At 30.1% G+C, this 23,597-nt stretch overlaps 1 protein-coding gene across 3 annotated transcripts in view; it reads right to left on the reverse strand.

Annotated features, from left to right (window-relative positions):
* Positions 1 to 23,597, reverse strand: part of LOC107440916 (fibroblast growth factor receptor-like 1) — a 286,439-nt gene that overhangs the window by 11,965 nt on the left and 250,877 nt on the right. For all 3 annotated transcript variants that reach the window (XM_087155621.1, XM_016054001.4, XM_016054002.4), the window contains 2 exons: positions 12,413 to 12,520; positions 28 to 306 (listed from right to left, as the gene is read on the reverse strand). In XM_087155621.1, coding sequence (XP_087011747.1) covers positions 28 to 306; positions 12,413 to 12,520 — 387 coding nt within the window. The remainder of the gene's footprint in view (positions 1 to 27; positions 307 to 12,412; positions 12,521 to 23,597) is intronic.

Raw genomic sequence — 23,597 nt, forward strand, 5'->3', positions numbered from 1 at the left:
ATACAATAAACAAATTTTAACACTTACCTATAACTTTAACTTGGAAATCAGCTTTGGCTGCTCCTATAATATTTTGAGCAACGCAGGTGTAATTTCCAGTATCAGAGGCTTGGAGATTTTGCAAGTGTAAAATCCAATGACCTCTGTTAGAACTGGAGGGTAAGTTGGAATCTGGTAGTGGTTTACCGTTTTTTAACCATGATATTTGTGGTCTAGGATCACCTTTAGCGATACATCTTAAAGGAATAGAGCTTCCCACAAGTACGAAATTTTTAGCTTTAGATGTTTGAGTGAAGTGAGGTTTACCTGAAAATAAAAAAAGGATTTAAGCAAATTCATTCAGAGTTGTTTTACTGTGTATTCCAAAATTGATCAATTATTTCAAAAAAGAAAGAAGAAGTAAAATAGGAGATAAAAGTAGCCAGTTTGCTGCCTTCCACTTAGGAAACCAGAGGTTTCATTTTCTATAAATTTCATATAGGTAGGTACTTTATTTACTTCACATTAGAGCTGCACATAATAGGCTATTCGCCACGGTCTGAGAAACATCCCTGGGGATGATCCGAAGACATGCCATCACAATTTTGTTCTTCTGTAGAGGGGATGGCTCCCCTGCTTTGGTAGCCCAATGACCTGCTCTCGAAGTCGAACACTTAACGGTAGAAACGTTTAACGAGGACCCATACCACGCACTCTCGATCCATACGCTGGCTGATCAAAGTTGTCACCCACCTGTTTAGTGACTGCAGCCAGTGATGCTTGACTTCGGTGTTCTACTGGGAGCCATGTCCTTACGATCAGTTCATTGCGTTAACCCTAAATTTCAGAAATAGTTACAAAGTTAACCAGACACTGAGGAATAAAAAATGGTAAACAATGTCTTCTGAAAACTGATAATTTCTAAATAAAAAAGTAAAAAAATAATCGGATGTATTATCATCGAGGTGAATTGCAATGACATTGTGATTAAAACCAACAAAACTGATTTGATTGTCATAAAGAAGTGATTATGAGATGTGTCTTTCAGATTCATTTGACTCTCAAACTGATCTCGTCTTGATGATGGTTTACGGACTGACTTTCATAATGATTTGTGAGATTTTGATAGCACTTTAGTATTTTTTCACTTCGATGCTAATTTGGAATTTATAAAGGCTGTACTTAATATGAAATAGATTTTACAAATGTATAATTATATTGATGCTAAAAGAAATACTTTGAGTTTTATCCTATCTTATGCTCGTTATGAGTCTCTTTCTGAGGTGTTATGCTCATGGAATTCTTAAATAGAACAGTTCGATAACAGAATCTTCAATCCAGTAAAATGATTTTTCAAAATTTATATTATCATACTTTAATTATATATTTAATGTTTTGTTTAAAATAAATAAAATATACTGTAAAATAAAGAATTAAAATCGGATCGGAAATGAATTCTACTAATGTATAATTAATTATATCGATGCTGAAAGAAATACTTCGAATTTTATTCTGTCTTATACTCGTTGTGAGTCTGTTTCCGAGGTGTTAAGATTATGGTATTTTAAAATAAAACGGATAAATAACAGAATCTTTAAACCAGTAAAATGATTTTTTTAAAACTTATATCATCATACTTTAAATATGTATTTAATGTTTTGCTTGAAATAAATAAAAAATACTGTAAAATAAAGAATTAAAATTGGATCGGAAATGGATTCTACTAATGTATAATTAATTATATCGATGCTAAAAGAAATACTTCGAATTTTATTCTGTCTTATACTCGTTGTGAGTCTGTTTCCGAGGTGTTAAGCTTATGGTATTCTAAAATAAAACGGATAGATAACAGAATCTTTAAAACAGTATAATGATTTTTTTAAAACTTATATCATCATACTTTAAATATGTATTTAATGTTTTGCTTGAAATAAATAAAAAATACTGTAAAATAAAGAATTAAAATTGGATCGGAAATGGATTCTACTAATGTATAATTAATTATATCGATGCTAAAAGAAATACTTCGAATTTTATTCTGTCTTATACTCGTTGTGAGTCTGTTTCCGAGGTGTTAAGTTTATGGTATTCTAAAATACAACGGATAGATAACAGAATCTTTAAAACAGTATAATGATTTTTTTAAAACTTATATCATAATACTTTAAATATGTATTTAATGTTTTGCTTGAAATAAATAAAAAATACTGTAAAATAAAGAATTAAAATTGGATCGGAAATGGATTCTACTAATGTATAATTAATTATATCGATGCTAAAAGAAATACTTCGAATTTTATTCTGTCTTATACTCGTTGTGAGTCTGTTTCCGAGGTGTTAAGATTATGGTATTTTAAAATAAAACGGATAAATAACAGAATCTTTAAACCAGTAAAATGATTTTTTTAAAACTTATATCATCATACTTTAAATATGTATTTAATGTTTTGCTTGAAATAAATAAAAAATACTGTAAAATAAAGAATTAAAATTGGATCGGAAATGGATTCTACTAATGTATAATTAATTATATCGATGCTAAAAGAAATACTTCGAATTTTATTCTGTCTTATACTCGTTGTGAGTCTGTTTCCGAGGTGTTAAGATTATGGTATTTTAAAATAAAACGGATAAATAACAGAATCTTTAAACCAGTAAAATGATTTTTTTAAAACTTATATCATCATACTTTAAATATGTATTTAATGTTTTGCTTGAAATAAATAAAAAATACTGTAAAATAAAGAATTAAAATTGGATCGGAAATGGATTCTACTAATGTATAATTAATTATATCGATGCTAAAAGAAATACTTCGAATTTTATTCTGTCTTATACTCGTTGTGAGTCTGTTTCCGAGGTGTTAAGCTTATGGTATTCTAAAATACAACGGATAGATAACAGAATCTTTAAAACAGTATAATGATTTTTTTAAAACTTATATCATAATACTTTAAATATGTATTTAATGTTTTGCTTGAAATAAATAAAAAATACTGTAAAATAAAGAATTAAAATTGGATCGGAAATGGATTCTACTAATGTATAATTAATTATATCGATGCTAAAAGAAATACTTCGAATTTTATTCTGTCTTATACTCGTTGTGAGTCTGTTTCCGAGGTGTTAAGATTATGGTATTTTAAAATAAAACGGATAAATAACAGAATCTTTAAACCAGTAAAATGATTTTTTTAAAACTTATATCATCATACTTTAAATATGTATTTAATGTTTTGCTTGAAATAAATAAAAAATACTGTAAAATAAAGAATTAAAATTGGATCGGAAATGGATTTTACTAATGTATAATTAATTATATCGATGCTAAAAGAAATACTTCGAATTTTATTCTGTCTTATACTCGTTGTGAGTCTGTTTCCGAGGTGTTAAGATTATGGTATTTTAAAATAAAACGGATAAATAACAGAATCTTTAAACCAGTAAAATGATTTTTTTAAAACTTATATCATCATACTTTAAATATGTATTTAATGTTTTGCTTGAAATAAATAAAAAATACTGTAAAATAAAGAATTAAAATTGGATCGGAAATGGATTCTACTAATGTATAATTAATTATATCGATGCTAAAAGAAATACTTCGAATTTTATTCTGTCTTATACTCGTTGTGAGTCTGTTTCCGAGGTGTTAAGATTATGGTATTCTAAAATACAACGGATAGATAACAGAATCTTTAAAACAGTATAATGATTTTTTTAAAACTTATATCATAATACTTTAAATATGTATTTAATGTTTTGCTTGAAATAAATAAAAAATACTGTAAAATAAAGAATTAAAATTGGATCGGAAATGGATTCTTCTAATGTATAATTAATTATATCGATGCTAAAAGAAATACTTCGAATTTTATTCTGTCTTATACTCGTTGTGAGTCTGTTTCCGAGGTGTTAAGATTATGGTATTTTAAAATAAAACGGATAAATAACAGAATCTTTAAACCAGTAAAATGATTTTTTTAAAACTTATATCATCATACTTTAAATATGTATTTAATGTTTTGCTTGAAATAAATAAAAAATACTGTAAAATAAAGAATTAAAATTGGATCGGAAATGGATTCTACTAATGTATAATTAATTATATCGATGCTAAAAGAAATACTTCGAATTTTATTCTGTCTTATACTCGTTGTGAGTCTGTTTCCGAGGTGTTAAGATTATGGTATTTTAAAATAAAACGGATAAATAACAGAATCTTTAAACCAGTAAAATGATTTTTTTAAAACTTATATCATCATACTTTAAATATGTATTTAATGTATTGCTTGAAATAAATAAAAAATACTGTAAAATAAAGAATTAAAATTGGATCGGAAATGGATTCTACTAATGTATAATTAATTATATCGATGCTAAAAGAAATACTTCGAATTTTATTCTGTCTTATACTCGTTGTGAGTCTGTTTCCGAGGTGTTAAGCTTATGGTATTCTAAAATACAACGGATAGATAACAGAATCTTTAAAACAGTATAATGATTTTTTTAAAACTTATATCATAATACTTTAAATATGTATTTAATGTTTTGCTTGAAATAAATAAAAAATACTGTAAAATAAAGAATTAAAATTGGATCGGAAATGGATTCTACTAATGTATAATTAATTATATCGATGCTAAAAGAAATACTTCGAATTTTATTCTGTCTTATACTCGTTGTGAGTCTGTTTCCGAGGTGTTAAGCTTATGGTATTCTAAAATACAACGGATAGATAACAGAATCTTTAAAACAGTATAATGATTTTTTTAAAACTTATATCATAATACTTTAAATATGTATTTAATGTTTTGCTTGAAATAAATAAAAAATACTGTAAAATAAAGAATTAAAATTGGATCGGAAATGGATTCTACTAATGTATAATTAATTATATCGATGCTAAAAGAAATACTTCGAATTTTATTCTGTCTTATACTCGTTGTGAGTTTGTTTCCGAGGTGTTAAGCTTATGGTATTCTAAAATACAACGGATAGATGACAGAATCTTTAAAACAGTATAATGATTTTTTTAAAACTTATTCCATCATACTTTAAATATGTATTTAATGTTTTGCTTAAAATAAATAAAAAATACTGTAAAATAAGGAATAAAAGTCGTTTCTAACTTTGTTGAAAAATTAAATGACTTCAACAACATAGCTACAAAATTATTCCTTAAAAGTAGCATAAAAAACAAAAGGACGTATTTAATTTTGCAAAAAAATGTTTGTTTGTAAAATGTTGAAAAATAAAGATTAATAATAATTCTTAGCCTTATGAAAAAAATCAAATGACATCTATAAGATAATTACTTTTAAATGATGGTTCTTCAATCGAAGCATTAAAAACAATAGGTCATATCAAACAGAATAATATATGTCACGATGTCAGATATTCATATCATTATGTTCCTTTGAAATACACATTGAAAGGTAATAAAGGAAATTATTTTCATTGTCAACGAATTGATCTCAATCAGTTTTGAAATCGGCAACATATAAGACCAATTTACCAGCGTCGAAAGAATACAACACTTTCTTTTGTCGAAAAAATGAAACAAAAGGAAATGTTAATTTAAGAAAAATGATAACTCATGTATATTATTTTATTATAGTCTCATGTTTCACCGGAAATAATTGATAAGGATATTTATTTTTTTATGTACAGTTTTTGAGTTTAATAATGGAACTTATCATTGCCATTTTGCATTGTTTAACGTTATGTTTGAAGTAAAAATTTAGGATTTTGAAATTTGCTTAGTTTTTTTTAAACAAATATTTCGTATTTATTTGTATGTAAAGAAAGGTTTTCGCTAATGAACGTTTTTAATTTGCATTCTACAATCTTGGTAAAAAAATGAAGTAAAAAATTATGTATATTAGTCGGCGTAAATAAATATTTAAGTTAGAAAAAGAAGAAAACGTCTTCAAATTTTTGCCTACTATTACCGAGATTAAGAAGACGAAAGGAATAATTGAACATCATCGAGGCGTGATGGCTCAGGGGATAGAGCGCTCAACTCCCAATGAGGTGACCCGGGTTCGATCCCAACGATAACTGGATGATTCAAATTCCGCACCCGGCTCGCACCGACCACAGTGCTGACGCAGGATATCCTCAGTAGTAGACGGATCATGGTTTAGAGTGCCCTTGCCGTCGGGCTAACCACGGGAGGTTGTCATAGTTTTCCTCTCCATGTAACGCAAATGCGGGTTAGTTCCAACAAAAAGTCCTCCATGAAGGCAAATTTCTCCCAATACTTGATCCGGGAGTTACCTTGTCTTCTGGTTTAGGTTCAAAATTACAAGGCTGCGGAGTTGAGCATTAGTAGTCGTAAACCCGAAATGAGGTCATCTGTTCAACGATGGTTATAAAACAAAATTGAAGATCATCAAAAACCACACTCTAAAAAGAAAATCTCTTAAATTTTCAGAAAAAAAAATTGTCAGCCGGTGTGCTAGTGTAAACTGCTGATTTTTCAGAATCATACTGTTATTTAAAAACGGACACTTGTTCTTTAAACATATAAGTACTGTTATTTTAACAAAAAAAAGACTATAAGATAACTCTGTCAGCATTGTGATGAGCAGTCAGCGTTGTGTGGCAGAATTGTTATGAGCAGTCAACACTGAGATTTGAACCCGGGTCACCTCATTAGGAGACAAGTATTCTGTCGCCTGAGTCACTGCAGCTTTTGTTTTTAGTAAGGAAGAAACTGCCTTCATCTTAAGAGTCTTACTTATTAAAATCATATTTAAATGCAAAATCGTTCAAAACAATAGCGACCCATCCTTATAGAGATGTCTGGCGATTTAACTAACCGAAAAATTACATTTAAAGACAGCTAATAATCAGGAAGAGTATCAATTTAAAATAAAGTCAAATCGCACTTTATTTATACGGTGTTCAAAACCATAAAATGATTGCCGAAAAGTAAGAGCAAGTGTAGAAAGCAATCATAAAATGATTTGCAAAAAGATTAAGTTATCTTACGGTAGGCAAAACTGCAGAGGCAAAAACTGGAATTTCAACTGACAGTTTAAATACGTTTATGATTAGGGAGAAAAACAGAAAAAAATGCTTTCTAGAAAAGTCTGTATATATTAAAAAAAAAAAAAAAATGGGAATCTTTTGCAGCGAGCGAGTAACGGATTAAAAACTGAAAATAATCAGTATCTTTAAACAGTTTTTTTCTGTGAGAAATGTGTTTTTTTTCCCTACAGAACTTAGTTATTTTTACAGTGCAGTGTATTTGAGAAAAAAACTGAAAAGATGTTCCAAGTAATGCTAGCAAAACCTAATGACCTGTTTAAGTTTCCTGACGTACACTATAGTATAATTGTTCGTAGAATAAACAAGAATTTTAAAAAAATAACTAAGAAAAGAAAAAAAGAAGAAGATAGCGCTAAGTTTTGCTTAAAATATGAAATTGTTTATTATCACCAAGCTTCAAAATATGTTACCGGGTTGGTAAATAGGTGGAGCAGATTATTGGAATGAACAATAAATCTATATTTTCAAAACAATTCTGTTTGTAGCAAAAGAGTTGAATTGGACAATTTACAACGCAGTCCGACGGAAAAATTTGCAGACACCCCTCCAATTATTTCAGTTAAAATGTTCCGGAATGCAGCAGAAAATATTAACTAGTTTTGAAACTAAGTGAGAATAAAATCTGGTTTCCTGAGCAGAAAGCAGCATATCGCACATTTTTACCTACTTGCGTTTTCCTTTTTTTCTTTTAAAGTTCATAGGTCAATTTCGGGTCACACGGTACAAAAAACATAAGTAAAAATAAGGAATTAAAAGAGGCTAACGGTCGTTTCGGTGGACCTGAAAATTTAAATATTCAGTTAGTAGCCACTGGCCGGTAGAGTAAGTGGCCAGTTTTTTCTTGAACTCAATGAGTCTGTGACTGATATCGATAGGTCCTTTTCATTTAATAGCCATTTTTTGTTGTTTGGATTAAATTACATTTTTAAAAAGTAATCAAATTAGAAACAATCTTTGGCTATAAAAAATTAATTCAACAATTAAAATTTTTCTATAGTCTTTCTGCATTGACCTACTTTTATTATTAAACAATTTTTTTGGAAAAAAAATCAGCAGAAAGGAGTGACCAGTAGCTTACTCAATTTAAGTCGCCACTTTTTTTCTCGATTCGTCATGTGGCGAGTGGTTATTTTCAGGTCTGCGTTTCGGTATCATAAGCAATCACTCTCTCATACTTTCAAACTTGAACTTTCTATACGTTATTTTACTTTCATTGTGAAACGAATTCTGTTTTCGAATATGGTTGATAGTACTTAAGGTTTTTCTGTATATATGTTGCGTAGTATCAAAAAAAAATAAGTGGAGTAATACACTACACCTAGCAAACTTACACATAGCAGCTTACACCTAGCAAAAAATTTGCTTGTTAAGTCAGAAGTAGTTCTGACTTAACTAGCAAATTTTTTAAAAGTCTTTTTATCGCTTTAAATCAAGAAATACAAATACGTAAAACAAACAGCGTATTGACATTTTTCAATGGTAATTTACAGGCTTGACTTTATTTAAGCAACTTTATTAAACTTCGTAATCAGTTAAAACATCGTTATCGAGTTGTGTATAAAAGCACAGCTGTTACAAGCAAAAGAGGTGGAAAATGACATTTTGAATCGCCATTAATAGCCCAGATTCCGCCTTAGCCATTAAAAACCCATTATCTTGCCGGTTCACATGATGTTTTATTACAAATTTTGTTTTGACCTTGACTTCCTAGTGAAGACCATCAGTCATTTCCGGTAACCTGCGGAAGGTTATAAGAGGGCAGATAAATGATTCTATTAAAAAGAAGGCATAAAATAAATCTATGCATTATTTTGATTGATTAAAGTAGGCTATGTGAAGAAATAAATGAAGATGTTGGAGGCTGTTTTCTTAAAATACTTGGTTTTTCGCGAGACTCAAATGTTAGGGTGGATGAAAAATGACTTCAGAAGGATTCTCAATTCCGATTCTTTTTTGGTTTTTGTTTCTGGAATTCCGATTCAACTGCGGTTTGGGAAGGAAAAAATTGTTCTTTTAAGGAAATGGTGAAAGAGAAGTAAAATGGAATGAAATTGGTCCGAACAGGTAAATGGGGCTTCGATGTTTGAATTTTACATTAGAGGGAAACTAGATAATAAATTGTGTGATCTAAGTTTTGTGTCACTTTTTCTTTTTTTTCTTTTGAATGTATAAAATATGAATCGTTTATTGTAAAATATAGTCAAATACTTTTCAAAGGTAGAAGCACATTTAAAAGTTTTATAAATGTCACGAATAAATACTGTGTCACTTTTTCGTTTATGATCTGAACACATAAATTAGGAGTAGTTTATTGAAAAATAATGCAAATTACTTTTCAATGTTAGAAGCACATTAAAAGTTTTTTTTTTTATCTCTGTATATATATTTTCACTTTTTCTTGTATTATCCGAAGGAATAAATTATGAATCATTTACTGTAAAATATTGGCAAATATTTTTCAATGGTAGAAGCACAATTAGAAGTTTTATAAATGTGTAGTATGTCACGGATAAATATTGTGTCACTTTTTCTTTTATGATCAGAACACATAAATTATGAGTAGTTTATTGTAGAATAATGTAAATTACTTTTCAATGTAAGAAGCACATTAGTTTATTTATCTCTGTATATATATTGTCACTTTTTCTTGTATTATCGGAAAGCATAAATTATGAATCATTCATTGTAAAATATTGGCAAATACCTTTCTATGATAGAAGCACATTTAGAAAATTTATGAATATGTATTGTGTCACTTTTTCCTTTATCATATGAACACATAAATTATGAATAGTTTATTGTAAAATACTTTTCAATGTAAGATTATATTAATTCTGTCACTCGTTTAATTGTGTCACTTTTTCTCTTATCATCTGAAAGTATAAATTGGTATAAATTATGAATTTTTTATTTTAAAGTATTTTCAAATTCTTCTTAATCTTAGAATCTTGGATGCACAAATAAAAAGTATACTTATATAGTTTGTGTCACTTGTGATATTGTGTTACGTTTTCTTTTATACTTTGAAAATATAAATTATGAACTGCTTATTGTAAAATGGTATAAAATATTTTTCAATGTTAGAAGCAGATTTGGAAAGATTATTTGTATATATTGTGTCATTGATATATTATATTATGTCACTCTTTATTTTACAATTCTTTTCGTTACAAACTAAAATCTGAAGATTTGTATTATAAACTTTGAATTTCTTTCAATGAGCGGCTTTTGCCAAAATTGGTATATTATAAAATCGTATGCACAGTGCTCAAAATAAAAAAGCTATCATTTGAATAACTTTTGTTCCAATAATCAAATTTTCAGGGACTGAGTGCTGATCATAATGATTTAAAAGACTGATCAGAAATATGCTAATATTTCTGGTCACCCTTCAAATAATACACTGGTTATCATAAATTAAGGAAAATTCACAAAAATCGCGATAACTCAAGAAATTACACATGGAATTTTATGAAACTTACCCACAATATACAACACATAGTAAGGTATTAAACAACATAAAAAGAAATTATCAGACATTAATAGTAGTATAGAAATTAGCACATGTATAAAATAAACAAATTGGAAGTATCGGTTTGCAATAGAAAAAGTACCTTTAATATGGAATATGATTGCCTCTAGAAGCAATACAGCACAAACAGCGATGTGTGATGCTTTCAATTATGCGGTCTATCAGTTCAATAGGAAGTGAGAGCCATTGCTCTTGTAAAGCAGTTGCAAGCGTGGCAAGGGTCTGAGGGGGCGGATTGATGGCAGATACACGCCTCCCTAGAGCATCCCAAACGTGCTCGATAGGATTCAAGTCCGGGGATCGAGCTGGCCACTCCATGCGAGTAATTGTTTCCTGTTGAAGATAATCATCAACAATGCGAGCTCTGTGTGGTCTTGCATTATCGTCCTGTAACAGGAAGCAATCACCAATTGCCCCGGCATATGGGCGCACATAAGCATCAAGGATGTTGTCTCGATAAACCTGAGCATTCACGGTTCCCCTTGGAAAGACATGGAGGTATGTGCGCCCTCCTAAGGATATGCCTCCCCAAACACAGACACTGCCTCTTCCGTATGCATCTCTTTCACGGATGTTTGATGGATGATAACGGGTCCCAGGTTCTCTCCATATCAAATAACGTCTACTGTCACTTTCTAGACTAAACCTGGACTCATCCGTAAAGAGAACAGGCCTCCATTGATCTGACGTCCAGTGGACATGTTGTCGGGCCCACTGCAAACGGTCTCTCCTATGGCGTGATGTGAGCGGCACGCAAATGGCTGGTCGTCTCGCATACAGACCACCTTCGTGGAGCCTTCTGCGCACAGTTGACGTTGACACCAACCTTCCGGTGGCTGCAGCAAGAGAGGATCTAAGATGTGTCGGAGTAGCGGTTCTATTCCTGCGTGCACTTAATGTCAAATATCGGTCATCGGCACTGGTCGTAACAGTTGGCCGTCCTTGACTGAACCTCCTAGATGCCGAATCTGTGGTTTGAAATTGCCTCCAAAGTCTATGAACCACAGATGGACTCACATTTAGCCATCTGGCCACTTCTGATTGACTCTGCCCTGCCTCTAGTCTCCCGATGGCTCTCCATCGTAGTTCTTCAGGCAAATGATGCCTAGAGGTCATTATTACGAATTGGCTATCTCAGATTTTCAATGTCGCAATCACAGTAAAATTTGTGTGCTTTCTCTCAAACTTGGACTTTTATGCTCCAGGCAGATGACGTAAGCCGAGTGCAGCGCCACTAATTTGCATATTGCAATTTTACTCAGCTACTCTTAGTGGACAACATATGCAAATTTTGCACGGTTTGGCTTACTTTTGAAAGAGTTATCGCTATTTTTGTGATTTTTCCTTAATTTATGATAACCAGTGTAGTAGTAGAAAATTTATTTTTATTGCTCCTCAATTGTATTTGACTGTTATTAAATGAGGTTTAAGTTTTATTTATTAATAATTATTCCAATAAATTAATAATTTATTGGTAATTATTCCAAAAATTAATAATTTATTGGTTATTATTCCAATAAATTAATAATTTATTGGTAATTATTCCAATAAATTAATAATTTATTAGTAATTACTTCTGTAGCTCTTCGCATGTATAATTACAAATGTTTTTCTTTTTTATTTACTTAACAGTAGGTGAAAATCGTTCGATAAATTAAATAATTAATAATATAAATTTTGTTTATACTATTTTAAAAAAAATATTTTTTCGCAGCTCACAAGTGCTGTAACAAATTGTTTTATTTCGGAATCTGATTAATTGAATTATCTAGCAGAAAAAATATCAAAACATGACGATGAAAACTTTGTAAAAAAAGTTTATGAATTTTTTAGATAAAATACCTTGATTAAGATCAAATTCATCAACATATGGTGAATTATTTCTGTCACTATCAAATATAGAGGAATGGTCATCATCAGACGAATCAGATCGATATGAATCCGGAGAACCTAAAATAAGAAGAATTAAAGAAATTAATCTAAGAATATTGACAATATAAACGAAGAATTAAAAAAAAATTAAAAAATTGCAAACACAAAAAGTACGAAATTTTCATTATTTTTGTCTATGACTATTGACTATATTTTGACTATACAACTATATGACGTTGCAAGAACATTGGATTTGATTGGACCATTAAAAATGGCGTGTCTTCTGCTGACATGCTCTTAACAAATCAAACGCAAAATAAAGCTCGAAATTTTTACGTTTGTTTCGCTGTAGAAGAAAATCGTTTGCACGAAACAATATTTATTATTGATTCATCCACTCTTTTTTTAAATGCGCAGACGCATTTTTGTTACGATTTTTGGACATTATTTGTATTAATTTCTATTACATTATCTGTTCTTTTATTAATTAATTGATTATTATTGTTAGTAACTGTTCTTTGTCCTCTATCGTTTGCAATTTTTGATTTGAAAACACCGATATTGAATTGAATTTAGCAAAAAGAAGGCTGTGCAGCATTGTTTCAAGAGTTGGCGATGATGATAAATGTTCGTGCTAGGAGCCTGGCATCCATTTGGCGTGCTCTTAGATGCAAACAGGCTCTTTTCATAGGGATGATGGTTTTTTCTTAACTTGCGACGGAGTATAGTATTGATTTTAAAAGTCAATTTAAAAAATGCATGCTTAAAATGCACGAAATTTCCTTTGTTTTTTACGAAACCGAGCTCTGGATAATTTAGAATTTTTGTTATTTAGGGATATGAATTTCATCAAAAGCACTATGCTTAATGTTACTTATCGGTTAATGCAATTGTTCAGGAAATACAACATGTAGTATGCGTGAATGAAAATTTAGTCATAGTCTCCTTGAGTTAACTCGATTGAATTCTCGGAACACTTATTGAGTTGAACCCGGGACACTTTTCGCCAAGTGAGTTCAATGGCTCCTAAATCAACCTGTCATAAGGAGAAAATAGTTCTAAAACTAGATAAGAAAATGCTAGAAAATTTACAATGTGCATTGACATGGCATATTATTTTGAAGATCATAGGTTAGAATCCTCCTGCTGTCAGACTATCCGTGGGAAGTTTTCTTGGTGTACCTCTCCATGTAACGCAAATGTGGGTTATTTTCCTTAAAAAGTCTCCCAAAACTTGATCCTGGAGTTCTCTTGTCTTCTGGATTGGATTCAAAATTACAAGGCTACAGCGTTGAACATTGTCGTAAACTGAACATTAGGTTGGCTGTTCAACGACGGTTATAAAATAAAATATTTGAAAATTCGTATTTTATTAAAAATCACGTGATTTCGTGACAAAATGTCTGTTAAATATAAAGAAATACAGTTCAAGGATTGCTGATAAAAATGAGAATTTTATTTCAGAGGCCAAATAGGTGAAAGGTCAAATGGCCCTTTGGCCTTAAGCTATCCACATCTCAAAAGTGATATTCTATATATATATATATATATATATATATATATATATATATATATATATATATATATATATATATATATATATATATATATATATATATATATATATATATATATATATATATATATATATATATATATATGAAAAGCCCTTTAGAGGTAATCACTGTTTATGATCAATATTTATCTGGGTGTGGTTTCTAATCCATTAAGAAAAATAACAAGTTATTTTTCAACGTACTATTGTTGAATGAAGTTACGAGTAAATTTAAATACCCGAAATCGTGACTATTTTACTTCCTTTTATACTTTTCCCTCAACACTTTAAACGATATTTACAGATGTCTGGCAGATGTTTTCAAGCAGGTGTTGACTTGTAATTTCACTGTGTGAATAATATTTACATAAAGAATTATGCATCTTACTTTGAAAAGATTATAAGTTCTTTTATATTGAAAAAGGAGGAAAAAATTCAAAGGTTTTGGTTTGATTACTTGTTCGTTGTATTTTAGATGTAAAATTAAAGTCTTTTACCAATGCATATTAAAAGGTCAAATCTTTCTTTGTTATTATTGCATATGGTCATGATTAGGGTTTTGTACTAAATGTTTCTAAACATCCGCAAAATATACACAATTCCTTCGTTGTGTTAAGCATACAAAAAGTGTAATGAAATAATATTGTTGTTAAATTACAAAAATATTCGTTTATTGTAATTAGTAGCAATGTAAATAGTCATAATAGATTTTATTCATTAAGAAAGCTTAAGTTAGTATTTAAGTTAGTATTTGTTTTACTATGGATAGCTTTACATAACTTTCTAATTGTATTACTATGGATAGCTTTACACAACTTTCTAATTGATGTTCGTATTTGCCGTATTTTGACTTATCTTAAAAAAACTCGATGCATATCTCAATAAATCATTCGTTCAATTAATATCTCAGAAAAAAAGTTTATTATCAAATAGTTTGTCAAAAAACGTAATTAAACGAAAATATTACTCTTTTGTTAATACGAAAATATTACTCTTTCGTTAATAAAACCTGAAAATCTATTGACTTTATCTACAAAAAAGTTAACATTTATGAAATTTTTAACTAGTTTCAAATAATAGTACTGAAAGCATTTTTTATTTCTCATCAATTGTATTTGATTATTATTAAATGAGTTTTCTAAAATGTTATCAAACGTTTTATTTATTGGTAAATTGCTACATTTCCACCTTCACAACGTGCTTTACATTTTGCGCACTGTACGAAACTGTACGTAAGCAGAAATGAAAAGAGGCATTTAAGATTTTATTAAACTAAACTTATACAAAATGAAAATACCAACCCAATACATATGAATAAATTCTTATATATTTAATTCATTTCATGTTTTTTGCGCACATAGTATTTAAGACCGAAAGTGATATAGGGGAGAGTCGGGTAGCCCCGCTCACTTAAGGAGTATTGCTTATATTTCTGTATAATATTGAGTAATAATCAATATTTTTGTATGTTTCTATTGTTTGACCATATAATTAAATAATGCAAAGAGAATAAACCAAAAAAAGAATAGTTTAACTTAAAAAAATAGAAATTTAAAAAAACATGTTTTTTAGCTCTTTTCAAAATGCGTCGGGTAGCCCCGCCCAGTTACAAAAATTATGTTTTTTGGCTGTTTTTTCAGGAGTAAATGAAAGTGACCAATGTATTGACAATAGATAAACCTCATTTATCATTTTTATCAAAAAATTATTTTATTTATTACATATTTATGTACTTTTAGTGAATTCTGTCATTTAATAACAATCATTTAATAACAACAATATTTGTTGTTAAAAATGCATATAACATTCAAATTTGAAGCAATAAAATAATAATCTTTGCAACCGTACATTTATCAACGAAATAAAATTGGGCGGTGATACCTGACATTCATGTGAGCGGGGCTACCCGAAATTCAATTTTTTTGTAAATTTGTAATTACTCGAACAATTTTTCACATATAAATTTCTTTCTTTGTGGAAATTAAACTTAAGACTACATACTTTAATGCTGTATGTATAGAAAAAATTATTTTTTTAGTGTTAAAATGAAGTTTAATGGAAACATTCAACCAATTTTTCCTAATTTCATGACTGCTGTATTCAACATATTTTCAAAACTATTGTTCACCATGTTACCAGCTGCATAAATACTTGAAACTTTGAAAATAATCTCTTTTTAATATAACAATTAATGTCCGATGGCACATTGACTTGAGAAAATATTCTATACATATGAAATTGACGTTGGGCGGGGGTACCCGCTGGGCGGAGCTACCCGACTCTCCCCTACAACAATAAAACATAAGTTCAACATTTTAGTACGCGTTGCCGTTATCATATTCCTTCTCTTTTTTTAATACGGGAAATGTATTTCCTCTGAATGTACAAAATCGGGAAAAAATAGACACATAGCTGTGTTCCTAAACAAACCATGTACAAACTAAGTCTGTACAAACAGCAGATAAATACCAACTCTGAAATATTTAATTTCTTGATATTTATTTATAACCGTTAGTAAACAGTAGACCCAATTTCGCGTTTACGACTACTGATGTTCAACTCCATAGCCTTGTAATTTTGAACTAGATCCAGAGGACAAGGGAACTCCTGGATAAAGCTTTGGAAGAAATTTGCCTTCATGGAGGACTTTTTTGATTAAACTAACCAGCATTTGCGTTACATGGAGAAGAAGACCACGAGAACCTCCCACGGTTATCCTGGCAGCAAGGGGACCCCAACCCGTGATCCGTCTACCATTGAAGATATTTTACGTCAGTACTGTGGTCGGTGCTGGCCGGATGCAGAATTCGTATTGACCAGCCATTGCTGGGATTCGAACCCGGTTTACCTCATTGGAAGGAGAACGCTCTATCCCCTGAGCCATCACGGCTCAATTTCTTGTTATTTATGTACATAATATCTGAGTACGAAAGTGCAACTATGAACAATGCAACAATAAAGCAACATGCCGACCGGCCTGTGTAAGTGGCAGGGAACTGTCTTGCATTAGAAAGGCTCTGGGTTCGGATCCCGGGCAAGGCATGGATGTTCTTTCCTTCTCTGTACTATCTGTTCTCACTGCAGGAGCGACGTTGGCCTACCTAATATGGTGCCCCTGAAAGAGAGGCCTACAAAATCGCCTTGTAAATGCCTGAATTGACGGATGTTAACACAGGTGGGCATTGAAAAAACAACAACAATAAAGCAGCATTGCAACAATGAAGCATAAATGCAACACTTAGAAACAAATATAACCATAAAACACGCCTTTCTTTTTGTAACAATTAGATATTCTAAACATACATAAAGTGTAAATCTTGTATGCTAACTTAAAAAAAAAATCGTTCTTGACGAAATAAAATATATTCAGACAGAATCTTTCATTTTCACGATCCCATATATTAAGTGAAAAGAATTAGAGCACTTTCCTTTGGGCGTTTCTTTTTCGTTTGAAGGTGGTTTTTCAATTTAACTGCCAAGCACCCTTTTCATTATTCAGCCTTGATTGCACCCCTACTTTAACAACAAATACACTTCTACTTTAACAAATGTGATGAGATAAAAGAACTGATTTTCACCCACTTCAACGTGGGTGGATTTGAGCTCACTTTATCCAACAGCAGATACCTGCTGGGATTTTATTAGTTTTAACTTTTTTTTATTTTTTATACTTCTTTGCTTTTCTTGCTTTACGTAAACATGCTGAAGTTAGATTTACGTTGGTTAAAGACGCACCAGGGACTTTGCCTCGATTTTTATTTATTGAGAAAAAGCGAGGAATGTTTGAAGAGCAGTTTTATATGCACCTCGCTGATTTTGCTTTCAGATAGTTACTGATTTTTTGAAGAAAAAAAAAGAAAGATTGTGTAAACGAATATTTTAAGATAGATTTTAACTTTTTCTGCTTTGTTTTTTGGTTGTTTAGAGAGCAAGTTTGGTTAATAGTTTAAAAAATAAATATAATAAGTTGTCATTTACATATTACTTGTCATTTACGGTTGACAATATCACTTGTCATTTACGATGGCTTATGTGTCCAATATCCTCCGAACATTAGATAATGATGCGTGAAATAGTTATTTTTTACTCATCAAATTTGCTTTTTTATGGGAATATTTGATTACAAAATTGTAGTTTTTGTTTTAAAACATCATTAAAATTGTAGTTTTTGTTTTAAAACATCATCAAAATTGTAGTTTTTGTTTTAAAACATCATCAAAATTGTCGTTTTTGTTTTTGAATTCACCAAACGCTTTTGTTGATTGATCATTACAACGGTAATTTTCCACAGTATTTCTTTTTAATATAAAGTATTTTTGTTTTCAATTACAGGTAATACTTCATAACAACAGAGATCTTATTAGTTTTATTCCCAGCTAAAAGTAATAATTAATGATAATTTGGATCTTATTCTTTTATTGTCAATTAAAAGTAATATTTAATGACAATGAAGGTCTTATTTTTATTACCATCTAAAATTAACACTTAATGATAATAAAGGTCTTATTATTTTCATCTCCAGAAGAAAGTAATTTTGGATAAGGATCTTATTAGTTTTATTTCTAGCTAAAATTAGTACTTAATGACAATTAACGTCTTATTATTTTTATTTTCAGTTAAAAGTAATTTTTAATGACAATGAAGGTCATATTTTTATTTCCAGCTAAAACTAATAAAAATAATAGGATTTTTATTTTATTTTATTTCATAACCGTCGTTGAGCAGCTGACCCAATTTTACGGGTTTACGACTACTAATGCTCAACTCCGTAGCCTTGTAATTTTGAACCCAATCCAGAAGACAAGGGAGCTCCTGGATCGAGTATTGGGAGAAAAAATACCTTCGGGTAGGACTTTTTGATGGAGCTAACCCGCATTTGCTTTACATGGAGAGGAAGACCACGAGAACCTCCCACGGTTAGCCTGATGTCAAGGGGACTCTAACCCATGATCCGTCTACCACTGAGGATATTTCACGTCAGTACTGTGGTCGGTATCGACTGGGATTCGAACCCGGATCACCTCATTGGAATTCGAGCCCTCTATCCCCTGAGCTTTCGCGGCATGAGACATTTATCGCCATTAAAGGAAAATAAAGGTCTTATTATTTTTGTCTCCAGTTGAAAGTAATTTTGGATAAAGGTCTTATTAGTTTTATTTCCTGCTAAAAGTAATAAATGACAATTATGGTCTTATAATTTTAATTTTCAGTTAAAAGTAATATTTAATGACATTGACGGTTTTATTTTTATTTCCGTCTAAAATGAACATTTAATGACAGTAAAGGTTTTATTATTTTTATTTCCAGCTAAAACTAATGCTGAACGAATATAAATGTCGTATTATTTTTATTGAAATTAATACTCAATGACGATAAAAGTCTTATTTCGAAATCATAATTGCTTTCTTAGTCAAACAATAGACCTTTACTCAATTTTGGATTGTTATAGCACTGAAGCCTTATTAGTAATAGTTAGCAAGAGGATTCTTTATAGTTAAGAAGAAAATTTATTCTTGTATTGCTGTTGCATGGTTTTCATTTGAAATTTTAGTGATCTGAATCCTTTGTTAACATTTTTAAGGGCTATTTCGAAAGGCTTACTTTGGATTCTTATGTCTTTAACTACATTTTGTAAAACATTAAATTTAATTTTCTGCATGCATTGGAAGATTTCCGAATTCTTTGGAAGAATTTACAGAAATGTATATACGCAGTGCTTGATTAATGTTTACATTGCATTCGTTTCCTCAATTGAATCGACGCTTATGCAGAAACTATATCAGACATTTTTTCAGTAGTTAAAAGAGTTATTTAATCAAGAATGTTATCATAAATTTTACTAAGCAAAGAATTAAGATTTGTATTGGCTGAATTGAAATGATAACGGTTGTTAAATAAATGATAATTGAACATTTTAATGATGATATTTACAAGTAAATATGCGTTTAAAAAGCTAGAATGAATTGGACATTAATTTCAAAGTGTTAATCTATTGAATTAGTGAAGATGACTTGTTTCATTCTTTTATTTTAATCACTTATTATAATTATTGTTGAAAAAAATACTACAATTTTGCTTATTGAATATCAGTCTCTTATCAGTTTGGGGTGATTATTGTGATTTAAACTCATAACTTATGATTTTGATGTTAATTTTCGTAAGCCTACAAATGTGAACTTAATAAGAAAAACAAACTACTCCTTATTTTAATACAGAGATACAAAAGGTCTGCAAATAAGTTTAGGATTTTTTTTTTCAATTTGGAAACATACCATTGTATCCAGAGCTAGAATTATTAATCGCTAAATATTTTTCCGCTCCTATGGTTTAATACGAAAAAAAGGGTTGAGCGTAAAACTAAGAAAATAATATAAAATTTAGCCTTTATAAGTATATTATAGTGCTACGGGTAAAAAATATTTCATCAAGGAGAAAAATAACAGCTATAACTTGATAAAATTATGGTTAAGTGTTCACGAAATTTAATTATGAGATAAATGAGTTTAAAGAATCGTAGTGGTTGTAGTGTAGTACTTTGATATGCGAGATTGGCTTAGTGATAAAGAATAAGAGCTATGATAATTATCTTAGTTTTCAATATTAGAACACAGAATTTATTACCATATGATTACAATGAGGAACAAATTTTCTTTTGATTTTGGTTGCTTTTGCTTTAATGAATTTTGGTTATGCTCACGTCACTGACTTCAAATCTGTAATCGGTTTATCTTTTCAAGATACAATTTTTATAAATAACATTTTTAGTATAGAATTTGTCAAGTTTAAAAACGTTATATATAACAGGGAGTTGCATAAATGGTTAAACAGATTTCAAGTGGAGTTAGGGTACATTATCAGGATTATAATTGCATAGGAACCCAAGCCCGAAAATGTTGTGACACGCCACTAAAGGCGCTTCCCAATTATGAATTGTTTCTTTGTGTGCTTCTAAACAGATCATAATAAGGAAGCGCCCTTAGCCGCGTGCGCCAATATATCCGGGCATGGGTTTTTATGCCATTTTAATCTTGACTATGTTCCCTAACTCTCCGAGAAGTTAGTCGCAATATTTACGGGACCCTTTAGTTTTATATAATTTTTTTTTTAATTTGAACATTTAGAGTCGTGGTAGCTCAGGGGATAGAGCTTCCATTGAGGTGAACCGGGTTTGAATCTCAGCACTGTCTGGTCGATACGAATTCCGAATCCGCTTTCACCGACCACAGTGCTAACGTAAAATATCCTCAGTGGTAGACGGATCATGGATTAGAGTTACCTTGCCGTCAGGCCTTACCGTGGTAGGTTTTAGTGGTTTTTCCTTCCATGTAACGCAAATGCGGGTTAGTTCCATCAAAGAGACCTCCACGAAGGCAAATTTTTTCCCAATACTTGATCCAGGAGTTTCTTTGTCTTTTGGAATAGGTTCAAAATTACAAGTCTATGGAGTGGAACTTTGGTAGATGCAAACCCAAAAAATTGGGTCGGTTGTTCTACGATAGTTATAAAATAAAATAAAAGCCATTACATATCTACAAAAATTTAACTAAAAGTGACATTTAAAAAAATCGTAGCTTCAGGAGCAAAACTAATTTCAAATTTGACACCCGAATCGGGTATTTTAATAAATGCAACAAAAAAACTTGTTCCCCTTCTTTACTTTATTAGAAGTAAATCGTGAAAAATACTTCTAATTCATACCTCATTTGATACTTTAACTGATAAAACTATAAAACAGTTGTTTCTTACTTATTTTATACATTAACAGTAAATCCGTTACAACATCGGAATGTTAATAAATAATATAACAGTTTCATGGCCTCATAAAATATAGTTTTATCCTTTAATTTTATCAAAAGTTTGTACATTGATCATGAACTTTAATGAAAGCGAAGCAATGTAAAGAATCTAATCCTACAACTGATGGTCACGTGTTTCAGACGTCAATGGACCACTAATACCCAGAAATTTTTTTTCAAGGGATCAAAGGCTCTTCCTTGGACTTAGTATGAACTGTTTTTCTATTTTTATTAAAGAAAGCAGTTTTAGAAAAGGAAAATATTTTCTTGCAATTTTTTTTTATTATGAACTTATGTTGAATTGTATGTATTAAATAAATGCGACTTGCTTGCTTTCAATTGATATGACAAATAATCTTTTTTTCAATTTCTGGGATAAAATATTACTTTGGAATAATTATTTAATTTAAAGAAGACTGTTTAATTTCAATGCTTTTGAAAAGGTAGATAATTTCGGTTGTTCAAAAGATGAATTACACACGTAATTAACTTATAGACAAATAACAGTACTTTTAAAAGTTTTATTATCGAGGAATTTTGATTCTTCACAAAGTAATGGCTATTTTAAATGTGAAATAAACCTTTTTAGAGTTATTTTCATTCTTGGTAAATTGTTATTGCATTTAAAAATGTAAAACTTTAGGCACTTTTCAGATCATTTATTGAAAAGAAAATTAATAATACTCTTTTTTTTGTAGATTAAAATGGCACAAAAATCAATTCGCTTTATTTATCTATAGATAAAATAACATTATATTACTGTATTCTCAATATATTTGCTTGTATTTCATGATAAAAAAATTGTCCTGGCTCTTAATATGTAATTTTAAAGAAATTAATACTTAAAAGTGAAAATTTTTTAAAAGATATCAAAATATAGCGATTCATTACTGATGTCAATCAAAGACAAGAAAGAATTAAAATTTTTAAAACACGATTTTTTTTATATGAAAGAGGAAGATGCTTACAAAAATTATTCTAGTCAGTAGAAAGTAATAAACATACCTCTCAATTATATTACATTGATTTTGACGATTAACTTTATTGTGATTGGCTTTGATAATGATTCGGTTCAAAATGTTAAAGTTTTTTTTCAGTACATCTGATATTAATTTATTTCTGCCACTTCTAACGCGCAAGTTATAATCAATTTAATTTTGAGAACGATTCTAAGACAGGATCTCGAATAAAATATCTGATAATTAATAATAATTAATGCGTGTAAAGAAAGATGAATACGAACATCTGGTAGATTACGTGTATTATTTAAAAAATCTTATCTTTGCTAAAATTTAAATAAATCAATATCAACCTTCAATACGGTATGCAGCTCTAAATACAAACGTTTCTGTCAAACGCATCTAACTCCTGTTATAAACTCAGACACTTAAGCAAAATACTTAGGTAAATTTTACTTAATACTTAACTTACTTGATACTTAAGCAAATTCTTTAAGGTATAGCTAAAAATCTGAGTGGACTCGGAAGCTCGAACAGAATATGGTATACAGCGCTCGAACCAGAATATGGTATAATTTACCGTTTTTTTGGCTCCAAGGGAACAGCAACATGAATGGTTTAAGTACCGTATATTTTGGTTTCACAATCATAATTTTTTTTGGTTCTTAAAATGTCTTTATCAAGCAATACGGTAATTTCGCCAGAATTTTTTCTCAGTGAGAAGACGGCTAAACAGATTTGTATACTGCTTCCGGCACGCATAGACCACAGTGCCGACTTAAAATATCCAATATGAATCATAGGTTAGAATTCTTCTAATGTCGGGCTAACCATGGGGGATTTTC

Source organism: Parasteatoda tepidariorum, chromosome 12, assembly GCF_982258835.1.
Source record: "Parasteatoda tepidariorum strain Cologne lab strain chromosome 12, Ptep-v5.0, whole genome shotgun sequence".
NCBI classification, from domain to species: domain Eukaryota; kingdom Metazoa; phylum Arthropoda; class Arachnida; order Araneae; family Theridiidae; genus Parasteatoda; species Parasteatoda tepidariorum.